Source organism: Urtica dioica, chromosome 1, assembly GCF_054948205.1.
Source record: "Urtica dioica subsp. dioica isolate 48M chromosome 1, U.dioica_male_clone48M_v1_H2, whole genome shotgun sequence".
In the NCBI taxonomy this organism is placed as follows: domain Eukaryota; kingdom Viridiplantae; phylum Streptophyta; class Magnoliopsida; order Rosales; family Urticaceae; genus Urtica; species Urtica dioica.
In genome coordinates, this window is record NC_142756.1 from 21,654,174 (window position 1) to 21,669,931 (window position 15,758).

General features: G+C 43.8%; 2 protein-coding genes across 2 annotated transcripts; one reads left to right on the plus strand and one right to left on the minus strand.

Annotated features, from left to right (window-relative positions):
* Positions 1–620: 620 nt before the first annotated feature.
* LOC149407768 (Pentatricopeptide repeat (PPR) superfamily protein) lies at positions 621–2,380 on the minus strand. Its single transcript, XM_089627430.1, has one exon. It carries the CDS (start codon positions 2,335–2,337, stop codon positions 700–702), a length of 1,638 nt encoding a protein of 545 aa, XP_089483556.1. The 5' UTR covers positions 2,338–2,380; the 3' UTR covers positions 621–699.
* Positions 2,381–9,170: 6,790 nt separating this feature from the next.
* LOC149407769 (uncharacterized) lies at positions 9,171–9,686 on the plus strand. Its single transcript, XM_089621903.1, has one exon. The coding sequence runs from the start codon at positions 9,171–9,173 to the stop codon at positions 9,684–9,686; it is 516 nt and encodes a 171-aa protein (XP_089478029.1).
* Positions 9,687–15,758: the final 6,072 nt, after the last annotated feature.

Genomic DNA, 15,758 nt, shown 5'->3' on the forward strand with positions numbered 1-15,758 from the left:
TTGTATCTTTATGTAAAATATTTAATTTGATAAAATTTAACATATTTCCTAATATTTAACAAAGAGTTTAGGTTAAAATTGCTCGAGGTTAACCATTAAAAATTTAAATTAAGGCTATTAATTGGAAAAAGATTGGAAATGGGCATTTTTATGGTATATTTGGTCAATTCTAAATCTAAGGAAAAAAAAAACAAAACGGTTAACCGAAGCGAACCCTTTTTAAAAACAATTTGCTTAATGTTAATCTTAACCAGAATTTCAAGGCGAAGGTTAACCGTAATACATCTCCATGAAGCCATAAAGAAGAATTAATCTTCAATTAGTAAGACATTTTGTGTAAATAGCTTTAAATTTGCAAAATGACATTTTTAGCTTGTAAACTAATAAATTTTTATTAAAACAATCATATAAATGATTGCATGGTATTTTATTACTACTGAACTATTTAATTTGTTTGTTCAACCTATCTAGTGAGACGCTTTAACTACTCGTTTTATATAAAATTAAATAAATAAATAACTAATCAAATGATATTTTAACCATTGAAACATGAATAAATATTAACAAGTGTTATTTTATTTTATTGCTACTTTTAAAATTATAAATAGATTATCTAAGTTTATATATGTTTATAAATGAAATTAAGTTTCATATGAAAATGATTTAATATTACAACTATGTTATGAGCTTGTTAATCATCTAAGAAGATTGTTCCATGTTAAGGCTATGATGACGATGAAAATAATTATTATCATCAGCTTCAATTTCAATCAAACTACAGCCAGCTTCTTTCAAGACCCCACGGTCGTCCATCGATTTCCTCACGCTCTCCGCCCCAAGCCACTCGCCTCTCGATGCGTAAATATTCGATAGAAGAACAAAGTCGCCACTCTCACTCTCCATCCTCATTCCAAGCAACGCCTCGCTGGCGACCCGTCCGAGCTCAACGTTTCCATGGACCTTACAAGCCCCGAGAAGAGCCCGCCACACCACCGCGTTGGGCTCGACTTCCATTCCCTTTATGAAATCAAACGCTTGGCCCAAAAGCCCCGCACGGCCAAGTATATCGACCATGCAACCGCACTGCTTAACGTTGGGTTTGATTCCGTATTTTGTCCTCATTAAGTCGAAGTATCCACGTCCCTCTTCGACCTTCCCGGCATGGCTACACGCCACGAGGACTGCCACGAGAGTAATCTCGTCGGGTCTGATTGATTTCAGCTCCAGCATGGCTTCGAATAGGCTCAGAACTTCCTCGGCGTGGCCGTTGTAGGCTAGCCCGTTCATCACCGAGTTCCACGTTGTCGCGTCTTTTCGAGGCATTTCGTCAAACACCTGGCGGGCGTTTTCAATGCTCCCACATTTCGCATACATGTTTATAAGCGCGTTGCCGAGCAAAACGCTCGGACCACCAGAGAATCTTATCTCACGGTGGACCTTAAGCCCTAGATCTAAATCTCGGAGCTCGGCGATGGCCGAGAGGACACTTATCATTGTCACTTCGTCAGGATTTTCACCAGAGATTCTCATCTCGTCAAAAGCTTCGATCGCCGAGTAAAATTCTCTGGAAAAAACGTAACCGGCAACGATCACGTTCCACGTCACCGCGTCTCTCGCCGGAGCTCTGTCGAATAACCTTCTAGCTTTTCCCATTTCTCCTCGCTTAGCGTAAGCCGTTATCATCACGTTCCACGAGACTAAATCTCTCTGAGGCATTTCGTCGAACATTTTCCGCGCAATATCTAGTTTCCCGCGCTTTCCGAACCCAGCGATCATCGCCGACCATGCCACCGCGTCGCTCTTCGCTGATCCATCGCCGTCATCGAACAGCTTTCTCGCATAAATTAAATCACCAATGTTGGAATGGAAATTGATGAGCGCATTTCGAACATAGCTATTCGAGTCAAACCCTAGCTTCAAGACTTTTCCATGAAACCCTAAACCCATTCCGACCCACGAAAGCTTAGTCACGGCCTTGAAAAGGCACGGAAAAGTGAACCTATCCGGAGATATTTCCTTCCTTACCATGCGTCCGTACATATAAACAGCTTTCGAAGGATTTCCGCTCGAAGCAGAGCCTCTGATTATGGAGTTCCACATGAAGATGTCCGGTTGGGTTATTTGATCGAACACCTGGTGTGCGTAGTCTATGGTGGAGGAAATTGACACAGCCGCGGCGAAGATGAACTCTCTGAGAGATGAAACGTCGGAGTTGAAACCTCCGACAAGCATTGAAGCGTGGATTTGTTTCAGAGCTCTGAGGGACGTGCATTTCTGCCATATGATCGATTTCTTGTGACGATACGTGCTTCTATCGATAGTTCTCTTTCTTATCATTATTTAGGTATCTTTTGGTGGTGATGTTAATCACGTTCCGATTAATCTTAAAGATTATATTATTTGGTGTGGGTTAATACTTAATATAGAAAAAATTCCAAAAATGTAATTAATTAGATAATGAGATTATTTTAAAATAAGGTAATTTTAATATGATCAAATAAGTGTGATTCAGATTACATTGTCATAGTAATCTTTTTAAAAGGGTAAAGCGCCTATCTAGCCTTTTTCAAGTTCGGATTTGACAAAATAGTCAAAGTTTTCAAAGTTGAGACAAACTAGACCAAAATTTAAAAAAAAAAAAAAAAAAAAAAAAAAAAAAGAAAAAGAAAAAAAAAACCCTAAAAATACTCTTGTGTTCTACCATTCGTCCCCCAAATCCCTGTCATTCCCTTCCTTGTTCAATGAACTCAGAGTCGATCTTGAGCTCTTCGACAGTCTGATCCAAGTTGAGCGAAAGCTTTCACACCGCCGAGTCGAGCGAGTTGGAATCATGGTCTTCGACAAGCTATGTGACCGAGTCTGTAGCGCGCTTGAATCGCGGCTCTCGAGGATCAGGAGCCATGGCGGTTCCGAGGATCGGAAGTACACATGGACGGCGGAGATCAAGTTACCGGAGGAGGCGAAGAAAGAGTGGATTTCGTACAAGCTGGCGGAGATCAAGATTCGTCCGCTTCAGATCTTGACCAGATTCTCAACACCGCCATCACTTTCTTTTTCTTCTTCTTCTTTTTTTCTTCTTCTGATTTATCGAGCAGTGGATTAAATTTTTGGAAAACAGGATTCAATTTTTTGACACCTTCTTTTTCTACTTCTAATTTATCGAATAGTGGATTAAATTTTTTTTGGAAAACATGATTAAATTTTTTGACATTTTTGTCTTCTTTTTCTTCTTTCTGGTTTATCGAAGAGTGGATTAAATATATTGAAAGCATGATTAATTTTTTTTGACACCTTCTTCTTATGGTTTATCGAATAGTGGATTAATACAAAAAGTGTCGTGGATTAAAATTTGGAAATGTAGATTAATTTTTTTGAAAATAATTAAGGGTATATTAGTATTTTTACCTTATAAGTGGTTAAAATGCACTAACTTATGAAACCTTGGTTATTTTGCTTAACACTGTGGGGGATAAAAACAATTCCTTTTATTTCGAATAAATATCTCAGGTGGGCTTCGGGTCAGCCAAAGCCCCATTATCTGTTTTGTAGGTCGGCCCACGGAATCAATCTTGGGCCCGGTTCGATCTCGACATATCGGCCCAAGTCCAATCGCCCCTTCTAGCTCGACCACGCCCTCCTGGTCAGAAGAATTGGTCAGTCAAAGAAAAGACCACGCCGAGAAGACCGGATCTGAGACAACTTCAGCCCTGACGAGGAGTGCGGATCGAAGACCACGTGTCTTCGGCAAGAAAGTTCCATCTCGCCTATAAATAGAAGTGGAGACAACAATTTTCGCACATGCAAGCTTACAATCCCAACTCTCAACCAACCATATTTTATATTCGGGTATTTATAGTCTTGAGCTCGTCGTATTATGTTCGTCACTTCGTCCTACTTCGTAATTCTGTGGCAATAGTAATAAAGTTTATTTTCGTCTTCCTTTCGTTAAAACTTTCATTTCTATATTGTTTCTTATACGACGTCTTCTGAAACCCGTATAAAATAAATATCAAATATTAGCATATATTATTATTTGTGATTGTTGAACGATCCACAAATCGACATCAACAATTTGGCGCCGTCTGTGGGAAAATTCAGAAAGACCAACCTCGAAAGAAACTTTCTATCATGTCTTCCACTCCGACTCATTACGAATCTGGAGAGGAGATCCGTCCTGGGATCAGGGCAACCCTGGATATGTTGACCAAAAAAATAGACGCGCAAGCAGAGACCAATCGTGCTCTTAACGACCGGTTGAATACTTTCTTGACTCCTCAAAACACTCCGGACCCTCAGGCGGGATCCGAAGATACGACCGCCTCGGAATCTGCTCGTCAAGCAGCCTCGGCTGCGCAGACGAGCCGGGCTCTCCCTCCCGGAGTCCGTCTGGATTTCTCAGGGATCCAGGTCGCCCAAGGAACAGACCAGTCTCCCGGCACAAGCTTCCAGCTTGGGGGGACTGCTGGCGAAGTCGCGACATAAGTCACGATCGACCCTTCCGGTCTCCCTCCGGCCTCCCCTAGGGGGAGCACCATCTGGGTCTTTCCCGACTAATGCGGGACCTCGCCCTTCAGCGACCTATCAAATGTACACCCCCAACGCTTTGGTGGATGAATCAGACCCGTCATAGCCCGATCGAGGCGACCGCAGTCACACCTACCCGTACGGGACCTCGCCTCTTTCACGGGGGCGAACCCAGCATGACCGAACTAGACCGATTTAAGGAGTCAATAACGGCCGAACTGAGAGCTGTTCACTCAGAATTTCATTCCGCAACCAGTTCGGCCCCCGAAATAGATTGCCTCGTTGAAGAAACGAGGAGGACTCCTTTTGCCAGAAATATTACCGAAGTGCAACTGGGAGATACCGGAAAGGTTCGCCTGCCGTGGTATAGTGGCACTTCAAGTCCGAAAGCTTTTATCTTGTCCTTCAGAGTCACAATGGGACGGGTTATGCTCGTTGAGAGAGAATTGGAGGCAGGTTACTGCCAACTATTCGTAGAAAGCTTATATGGGTCCGCTTTAGAGTGATTCTCCAAACTCGAGCAGAACTCTATCGATAGTTTTGACAAACTATTGGCTGCGTTCCTGAAACACTATTCGATGTTCGTGGAGGACGATCTGACTATAGCAGATTTATGGGGAATTCAACAGAAAGAGAACGAATCCTTGAAGGATTTCATGATCCGTTACAAGGATGTGCTCTCAAAAATCTCTAACGTATGTCACGAATCTGCCATAACCTCTCTAAGGAACGGGTTAAGGCACGACTCAAAGCTGAAACTAGAGATGACTGTTAACTGTCCCCTCACGTTGGAAGATGCGATTCACAAAGCCGCAAATTATGCGAAGGCCGAAGAGGAATTCGCTTCCTACGAGAGGCAACGCGCGGCTGAAAAGTAACCGCCCTCCAACACTTGGATAAGGCCTGTAAATGCTCGGGGCAACCCTCCCAGGGTCAATCCCCACGACGCTACACCTCATGCCAGAATGCAACACGCCCTCCTAATTACACCTTCAATGTCGATGAAGACATTAAGGAGGGAGGTCCCCATGCAAAAAAATGGACACGGGACCCCAATGCGTATTGCAGTTTTCATAAAGCTAACGGCCACGACATGGTTAATTGTGAAACCATGCGCAAGGCTCTAGCAGAAAAATATGCAAAAGGGGAACTAAAAGACGTTGATCTAGGACCCTCGCCAAAAAAGAAGGTCTTCAATAACAACAGAGGAAGGGGCAACCCCTCCCCCAATAGATCAAGACCTGTTGAGGAAGGGGAACCAAATTCCCCACCGACCATCGCAAAACATAGAGTTGACTTCATAATGGGCGGCTCAAAGTTTTGCAATGGAACAGTCAACTCATTCAAAGCATATCAACGTCAGTTAAGTAACCAGACCACCAGAATCAGACCAGAACAAGACGTCCAAATCTCGTTCTTCGAAAAAGAAGCCATAGGGACAACCGATCCGCACGACGACGCACTCGTAATCACGATTGATGTGACAAACTGTGAGGTCGCAAGAGTCCTAATCGATGGAGGCAGCTCCGTAGATCTTATCTTCAAAGATACCCTGGCCAGGATGGGAACCAGCGAAGACGAGATCGAAAGAGAACAAACCCAACTGACGGGTTTCAATGGGTCAACTACTACATCCTTAGGAACGATCAGGTTACCTGTAAAAACAAGTGGAATCAATAAAATAGTATAATTCTAAGTATTAGATTGTCTCTCCCCCTACAATATTATCTTGGGAAGACCATGGATACATAGGATGAGGGCTGTGCCTTCAACCTTTCATCAATGTATTCGCTTCCATACGCCTGAGGGGATAAAAGAGATCCGGGACAATCAGGCGACCTCCCGCAGCTGCTATCTCACTAGCCACAAGCATTGCGCTAAAGCGATTAAAGAAGAACAATAGCAATTAATGAACGTGGAGTCAGCCGAGAGCGCTTCTGCGCTAGAAGAACCCGACTCCCTTGATGCGCCGAGTACCGAGATAACAGTCCAAGTACAGCTCGATGGCTCCGATCCTTCCAGGTGTGTCGGAATCGGAACCAAGCTTAATGGTGGTATTAGGCGAGAGCTGATCTGTTTCTTAAAACGAAACAAGTCCACCTTCGCCTGGTCAACCGAAGATATGCCAGGAATAAGCATCGACGTTACGTCTCACCAACTTAACATCGATCCTAGTTTTAAACCTGTAAAACAAAAAAGACAAAAGCTCGGTCCCGATAGGAAACGAGTTGTCAACGACGAAGTCGAAAGACTGCTCAGTGCAGATTCAATCCGCGAAGTAAAATATCCGGATTGGCTGGCAAACACTGTCGTCGTGAAAAAAAAAGAATGGAAAATGGCGGGTATGCGTTGATTTCACCGATTTGAATAAAGCATGCCCCAAGGACAGCTTCTCGTTGCCTCGTATCGACCAGCTAGTCGAAGCAACCGCGGGACATAAGATCCTTTCATTCATGGACGCATTCTCAGGATATAACCAAATCCCGAGGCATCCAGATGACCAAGAAAAGACAGCTTTCATCACCGACCGAGGCACGTACTGCTACAAGGTCATGCCCTTTGGACTAAAAAACGCTGGCGCCACCTACCAAAGGCTAGTCACCGAAATGTTCAAAGAGAAGATAGGGGGAACGATGGAAGTGTATATCGACGACATGCTCGTAAAGTCCCTAAGGGAAAACGACCATATAGGGCATTTGGAGGAATGTTTCAAGGTATTGAATAAATATCAAATGAAACTCAATCCCACTAAATGTTCATTCGGAGTCTCACCCGGTAAATTCCTTGGATATTTAGTTACCCAACAAGGAATTGAGGCTAACCCGGATCAACTACATGCCTTGCGAGAAATGCCTTCGCCCCGTAATAGGCGTGAAGTTCAGAGGTTGACGGGATGCATCGCTACTCTCAACCGCTTCATCTCTCGGTCCACGGACAAATGTCTCCCTTTCTACCGGCTCCATAAAGGAAATAAGAAGCTCGAATGGGACGACAAGTGCGAAGAGGCGTTCAAAAGATTGAAAGAGTATCTATCGACGGGGGAGCTGCTCTACCTGTACGTCGCAGTATCCCAAGCGGCCGTTAGTGGAGTACTCGTCAGAGAAGAGCAAGGGGACCAACAACCGATCTTCTATACAAGCAAGTCGTTAGTTGACGCTGAAACTCAATATCCTGTTATGGAAAAGTTGGCCTTGGTCGTCGTTTCCGCCATGCCGAAAATTTTCATATTTCCAATCTCACAACATAATAGTAATGACATCAAATCCGCTCAGAAGTTTCCTACACAGCCCCAATCAATCGGGAAGGTTAACCAAGTTGGCCGTTGAACTGAGCGAATACGATATTGAGTACCGAATGAAGACATCCGCAAAATCGCAAGTTTTGGCGGACTTCATCATCGAACTCCCAAGTGAAAGCCCCGCCATGACCGAAGTCGAAGGCACCTGGACACTTAAAGTGGATGGGGCATCGTCAAAGCAAGGGGCGGGAGTAGGAATACACCTGACGTCCCCTCACGGTGAGACTATAGAACAATCATTCAGGCTCGATTTCGTTGCGTCAAACAACGAAGCCGAGTACGAAGCACTAATTGTCGGACTTAGGTTGGCCACTGCAGTCGAATCAAAGAAAGTGGAAGCTTTCTGCGACTCTTAACTCGTAGCAAACCAATACTCCGGGGAATACGAGACTAGGGATGAGCGAATGGAAGCTTACCTGAAAGTCATAAAAGATCTTACGAAACATTTCGAAGAATTCTCCCTGACAAGGATCCCTCGAGGCGAGAATACTTCGGCCGACGTGTTGGCTGCCTTGGCATCTACCCCGGATCCAGACCTCAAAAGGGTCATACCAGTAGAAACAATCAAACAACCTTCCATTGCCATGACCGTTACCGCAGTCATAACAATAGAAGGGGGGATTAGAGAGATGAAGTATTGCATTACATCACGACTGGTACGGTCCCATCCGATAAGATGGCGAAACGCAAACTCATGCTGAGAAGCGCGAGACTTTGCATCATAGACGGAAGCCTGTTTAAGAGAAGCTTCGCAGGATCCTACCTCAAGTGTGTCGGGATGGAGGAATCCAAGCAAATCCTGGAAGACGTGCATGAAGGAGAATGCGAAAATCACGCGGGCGGGCGAGCGCTCGCCCTCAAAATAAAGAGGCAAGGCTACTTTTGGCCGACCATGTTGGCAGATTGCGAGGCCCACTCGCGCCGCTGCAACCAATGCCAACGCCATGCCCCTAACATAGAAAGACCCGCGGAAGAGTTGTCCTCTATCTCGGCGCCATACCCATTCATGAAATGGTATATGGACATCGTGGGACCAATGTCGGTCGCCCCTGGCGGACTAAGATTTTTACTAATCTTAACAGATTATTTTTTCAAATGGATCAAAGTAGGTGCCTTCGTCTTGATAAAAGATGTCGACGTCACATCATTCATTTGGAAAAATATAATCTGTCGACATGGAACCCCCCATGAGATCATAACGGACAACGGGTCACAGTTCATATAAAAAAAATTCTGAAACTTTTGCATCCACAATAACATTGAGGTAAGGATGTCAACACCATGATATCCTCAAGGAAATGGACACGCAGAAGCAACAAACAAGACCATAGTAGATTCCATAAGGAAAATGCTCGACGCTAAGAAAGGGCGGTGGGCAGAAGAGCTGTCGGGTGTGCTATGGGCTTACCGAACTAGTCCGCGGAGGCAGATAGGGGAAACTCCGTTTTCCCTCGTCCATGGAGTCGAATCTGTCATCCCAATCGAACACCAGGTGCAGACCCTTAGGGTAATACACGTGCCTGAGGGTGAGCCAAAAAAAGATGAGGCACTATGCGATGCCTTAGATCTTGTAGAGGAAAAGTGGGATTCGGCCCTAGCACGGCTATCCCGTTATAGGCAATCCATCGCCAGATTCTACAATAAAGACGTTAACACGAGAAGATTTGACGTACGGGACTTAGTCCTCCGAAAAATCTTCCAAAACACTGCCGAGGCAAACGCCGGAAAACTTGGGGCGAAATGGGAAGGTCCCTATAGGGTCACCAAAGTAGCATACCCCAGCGTTTATGAACTTGAAACACTAAACGGAATCTCGGTTTTAAGGTCATGGAACGTCTCGAACCTCAAAAAATACTACTATTAAAACCAGTAAGAATTGAACTACGTCCGACTTGATCCCTACATAAGGGTACGTAGGCAGCCTTTCTTTACAAAGGCACAGTCCCCCTATAAAAAGGTATTTCTGAGCTACGGAGCTCGCATCTCGGCCGAAAACCCCGACCTCGGACCTGGCCAACGATGCAAATACCTCACGATGTCTCCGGCGAGATCCGACATCTCACAGCGTCATGTAAGAGACCGGACTCCAAAAAGTCGACCTCTTCCAAAAATCTTAAGGGAAACCTTTTAGATCCCTGACGATCTAAAAGACTTAACAGAATCTTGATTAAATTCATTTGCGGACTTCGGCTTCAAATCTAAGGGGAAACGTTTCGGATCAGCGGTGATCCAAATGACTTGACAGATTTTGAACAAAGAACCGCTACAAAACCTAAACCTAAGGGAAACTTTTTAGATTTCTGACGATCTAAAAGACTTAGCAAATTCTCTGAAATAGTTAAAGGAAACATTTTAGGTCAAATACGGGCGATCTAAAAGACTTAACGGATTTTTCAAGTCTAGTTTATCTCGGGGGCAAACTGAATGATACTGTGCACATTCAGATCTGGCGGACGGACTGAATATAAAAATTCATGCATGCAAAAGAAAATTTGGCGAGCTTAAAGACTTGGCAGAACTTAAGAAATGAAATTGCTTGCATAAAATATAATAATAAAAATAATCCAAATATAAAATAGGGGTACCGAAGCCCCCTATAATTGTCTCAAAAATAATAAAAACTTTGCCCAAAATACACGGGCCCAAAAAATTACCGAAAATTAAAAGAGAATAAATTCATAATAAAAAAAAAGTAAAACCCTTGCCGGCAGAAAATAGGAGCTTAGACTTGGTCTTGGGGCAGAACCTCGGCACTTGCTCGCTCGAGAGTAGGTGTAAATGCCGCCACATTCTCGTTCTCCTCGGGGATAGAGTTCAAGACCTCGTCAACCTTATTGAGCATGGAGCCATGCTCAGCAATGACGGCGGTCTCATCATCGACTGTGGAGGCATCGACATGAGATCGGTCCGAGTAGGGAGTGAAAGGGACGTCCTCGACCTCGGGGATGGCGATGGCCGCGTAGTCGGCCTCATACTCGGCGATGTCGTCCTCGGTATCTTTCATCTCGCCCGCCCAGTCTGAGATCTCACCCTTCAATGCCTCCGAGATCAGCTCCCTATTTCCCCGACACTGCTCAAGTTTCTTAAGGACAAGGATGGCCTCGTTCGTCTTTTCTTTCTGAGCACGGTACTTGAGAATGTGCTCCCTGTATCGCAGCGAGGTCGCCTTCTTTGCCACATGCACAGCCCGATCCCGCTCCGCCTTCGCCGTCCTCTTCATCCGAGCGAGCTCCTCGAGAGCGTCCTTCAGCTCTTTGTCTCGGGCCGCCAGATCGGCAGACAACTTCTCCTTCTCCCTTTCAAAGCCGCCAGAACGAGCCGCCCACCCCTTGATTTTCTCCTTATTGTCATCAAGGTCGACCGACAAGTAAAGAACCTTGCCATTGAGGCGTTCAATCTTGCCGTACGACCTCTCTAAGAGGGCATCCTTAGCCAGGAGATCGTCTTGAAGAGTGGCGATCTTATCGTTCATCTCCTGGAGCTCGCTTTGGAGAGACTCCGTTCCCTTTTGAACCTCGGAAAGCTTTTCCTGCTCGACCTTAGCATCGCGGAGGCGCTTTTCATAGCAAAAGACACCTCGGTTCAGTTGGGTCGATAGCTGAAAAAACAAAATAATCATTAGCTCGACCCCAATTACAATTCTCTAAATTCTTACAAGAACAACAGGTCGGCTATAAAAAAAGGGGAAAAATAAATACATATGTAACAACGCTTACCCAAGTGATGGTCGAAGCCATCATTCGGTAGCAGTCCGATTCGGCGAGCTCAGGCACCTTCGGAAGGGCCATATCGGACCAGGTAAGCTGGCACAAAAAGCCCGCCGAGGAGTGGATTTCGTCGCACAGCATATGATCTTGTGCGTAATGGAAGTTGACGACATGCTTCTTCTTGCGAGAAGTAGTCGGGGTGGTCTCATCTCGCCCGCTACTCCTCGACTTCGATTGGGCCCTACTGCCCTCGGCAATAGCTTTGCCTTTGTCGGCCCGAGCCACCTCGGTCGCGGGGGCTCCAAGGGCGGGCTCCTCTCCGTCCCTACCGGCGAGGTCAGGGGCTTGATCTTTCTTCTTCTTCCTTTTCTCCCCTTCTCCAGAGGCTCCGCCCTCAGCAACCCGATTCGCCGGTATCTTCCTCTTTTTGGGCGCCGGTCCTTCCGGAGGCACGACCTTCTTCAGTCCCGGGGGCTTCGGCTTCCTGGACGACCACCGGAGTGACCTCGGTCTTCTCAGGTACCTTGTCGGAAGGCACCAGGACGACAGGGATCTCGGACGTCAAACGAACCCCGGTCACTTCGACCTCGGGATCGTTGACGGGAACCGACGGGGTTGGGGTCGAAGTCGAGGTAGCACCCCCTTCTTGTTTGTCCTCACCTCGCGAGCACTGACCGGGGTATTCATATTGTCCCCTACATCTAATTACAAATAAAAAAAAAATATATCTTAATAATAAAAACCTAAGCAAAATAGCACATACGCAATTGATCGCAAAAAAAGGACAAAATGGAATTTGTCGATCTAATCTTCTTCAAAATCTTCTAAAAGAGTTGGTGGGCGAGGCCAAAGCTTGGCTGAGATGAACCTGTAAGAAGTGAAGTTTGACCACTCTACTTCGCCCTCCTGCAATATCGAGAGCTTCTCGGCGAACTCTACTCCTTGAGATGGCGCCTTGATCTTTTCTGAAAAACAGAGTAGATAAATGTTAGTTTATCTCACTTACCTATAAAAAAAACAAATAAAAGAATAGAATAGAATAAAATAAAATTCTCGTGCATACTCGGCGAGCTCGCTCACTTCGACGAAAAAGAACTAGCTCGATCTCCGAGTGAATGCTCGTTTACGGCAAAGTAAAAATATCGCCTCCCCCAAAATTTGTCTTTCGAGGGTAAGCTCGAGATCACTCCCTTTCCTGCAGCCCTCGAAAGATAGAAACACTTTGGATCATGTTTCGAATTTGCCTTAACAACCCAAAGACGGACTAAATCCATCAGTGTGAGTTCGACTTTTTCTTCATGGGCCACAGCTATCAGCCCCATCAGCATCCTGACAAAATTCTGACACATCTGAGGCAAGGTTAACCCTAAAGTCTAGACGAAGTCGAACAAGAGAGGGTGAATAGGAAATCTCAGGCCGCACTTCTCTAACCAAATTTCGTATATGCAACAGAAACCCTCCACAATGGTATCGGCAGTGGCTCCAGGAGGGGGAAGAAGAATTTTAATTTCTGGGGGGGTTTCGTATTTTTCGCGAATTCCCCTGAGGTCGGCTGAGGTCACGGAAGAAGGAAGAAGGATGTCCTGATTTCCTAAGGGTTGAGACCCTGAAGGACGAAGTCCTGAGCTCGACATCTAATTCTGAAGTTTCCTAAGGACGAAGTGTTTAAAGATATGAACTCGTTTGAGCTCGCTAGTCGAGCTGAGAATAAGAAGTAGTCGAAGTCTAAGCGAATTGAAAGAACTTAGAGAGAGAACTCAAGTTCGAAATAAAGAGAAAAGTTCAAAAGATAGAATTACCTTTTTGTTGCGAATATTGCCCACTTGAAGATAATGAATAAATGATTACTAAATTCGATAATAAGATTACTTTATTAGCATTATATGATTAGTGGGTTGAGTTCTAAACAATTAGAATCAATAACAACTATCTTCCATAGCCTCCGTATTAAACTGAGTCACGTGCTGGGCATCTGAGTTCAGGCGGTGAGCTAAAACGAGGTCGATGACTGATATACACCTGGAAAGCTATGTCTAAAGTCATATATGTGGAACACATAGGTGAAGGCTGATCACTATGTGGGAGCATTCTACTTGTGGTAAGTGTACGACTTGGACAGGTCTTGGTTGTAGATGTGTCGTTTAAGGACCGTTACGACACACTAACCGAGGCCGCTATGATGGTCACAGTGAGACTTGATCTAAATCCTGAAGTGATCATGGACATTGGGTTATGTTACTGAGCTCTTTGACTCATTCGCTAAAAGGCTATTCATGCTAATCACAACTTATGTCTTGGGAATCTCTCAGAGCATGATTCGAGTGGGAAGTGATTTACAGATACAGAATTCAGCCTTCCTGAAAGAAGGTTAATGTTCACTCACCTAAGGGTTGATTCCAGAACCGATAGATTGCTAGCACTTTCGAAGTAAGTAACGTTCGAAAGAATCTTTCGCTGGGGAAGCAACAATGCTCAGGGCTGATATGTATCAAGAGAAGTATAACGGAAAAATTGACTTCTCTTGACACGGGTTGAACCTGGAGGATCTTGATCACGAACTGACTATATCAGTGGACACTCGTCACGATGAGTAAATATAATTCTAGTATAAAGGAGAGTTCAGTCTTGACTTACAAAGTGGAGTATTTGACCAAGATTAAACGAATCGATGGAAAAAGAGAAATGACTATTTCGTCTTTTTCATCGGATCTGTTAAGCTTCTATTACTAGGTCCATAGTCCCCGATTCGGCTCTGATAAAGGCGGATAAGAACTTTCGTATAATAATGTTTATCGTTATTAATCTCACTTGCTGTAATTGTGATTGACAGCATTAATTCTGGAAAACGGGTATTCGCAGAATTAAATAAATATTTATGGTAGAATTGTTTATTTATTGTTTGATCAAGTAAATAAAAAATTATTAATTATTTGTTTATTGTTGGACCAAGTAAATAAATAATTAATTAGGTTTTAAGCAATTGGGCCTTGCACAAAATATGAAAATCGGATTTGGGAATTTTGGCATAGGAGTTGCGCAAATCCCCTTGGCCGTGTGCCTAAAAACCGATTTTTATAATATTGGTATTTACCAATATTTTCTCTTTAGTTGTTTAAATAAAGGAGAGAGAATAATATAAGCTATTGTCCTATATTTTCTCTTTATTTAAAGGAAAGTATTTAGGAGAATATATGAGAATATATTTAAAGGGGAATAATATATTCTCCTTTATTCTCTCACTAAATAAAATATACTCTATTTAAATAGAGAATAATATCTCATAGATATTGATCTGATGGATGAGAGAAAAAGTAGGATTCATTTGTTGAGATCCAAGGGCTTAGATTAAATCCTCTAGTGTGAACGCAATAAAAGAAAATAAAATATTCTGGAAGATTCCATGAATATCTCATTTTACTACTATAAATAGGGGTTCATGAGAAGAGAAAAATAAGTAATTTTTGAGAAAAATTTCGTGCACCCTAGCCTACCTTGGCCGTGCACTTCTGCCTCTCCCTCCCCTCGGAAATTCGTTTCCATTCTTAGTAAAATAAGAGCGAGATCTCGAAACACCTAGTTTCGTGATCTAGTGAGATAAAGACTGTGCCCACTCATCTTTCTTATTCGTCTCGGAGATTACGTTTCGGAAGACTAAGGTGTCATCCTCGAGTCATTTATCAAGACGACGGAAGGAGTACGCGATTGGTTTAGGAGCGTTCTGTAGCTGAACCTAAAATCAATGTAAGTATTCGTTTTTCGCTCAAATCAGTTGCTTTATAAATATGCCCTCGTGAATTAAATTAATTAAACATAACTAGATCTTGTTAATTATAACCATAATTTAATTAGCTTATGATCAACGTAATTAATTATTTTTCCGCATTAATATGGTTATATAGTGGAATCATCTCAAACGAGTCGCATCAGAACGATTGTTCGTGTCTAATACGCGCTTGATTCACCAACACTTTTAACCGCGGATGAAGAGAATATAAATGAGAAGAAACGAGTATTCGGCACGCTTATTTATACATTTCATTATTAACCAAAATCCCGAAAAAATCTAATGATTTCGAAAAATAATAAAAATCAAATCAAAGATATTCCCTTGATATCTGCAAAGATATCAACAGACTCCCCGACTTCGACTTACCAAGTACAGTCATGTCGCGCCATGTGTGAAGATATCGCGTTATCACACGATGCCACGTGGCTCCGAATATTTGATT

Bases quoted from the DNA above. Each gene is read 5' to 3' on its own strand.
- LOC149407768 (XM_089627430.1), bottom strand. From the start codon at position 2,337: ATGATAAGAAAGAGAACTATCGATAGAAGCACGTATCGTCACAAGAAA.
- LOC149407769 (XM_089621903.1), top strand. From the start codon at position 9,171: ATGCTCGACGCTAAGAAAGGGCGGTGGGCAGAAGAGCTGTCGGGTGTG.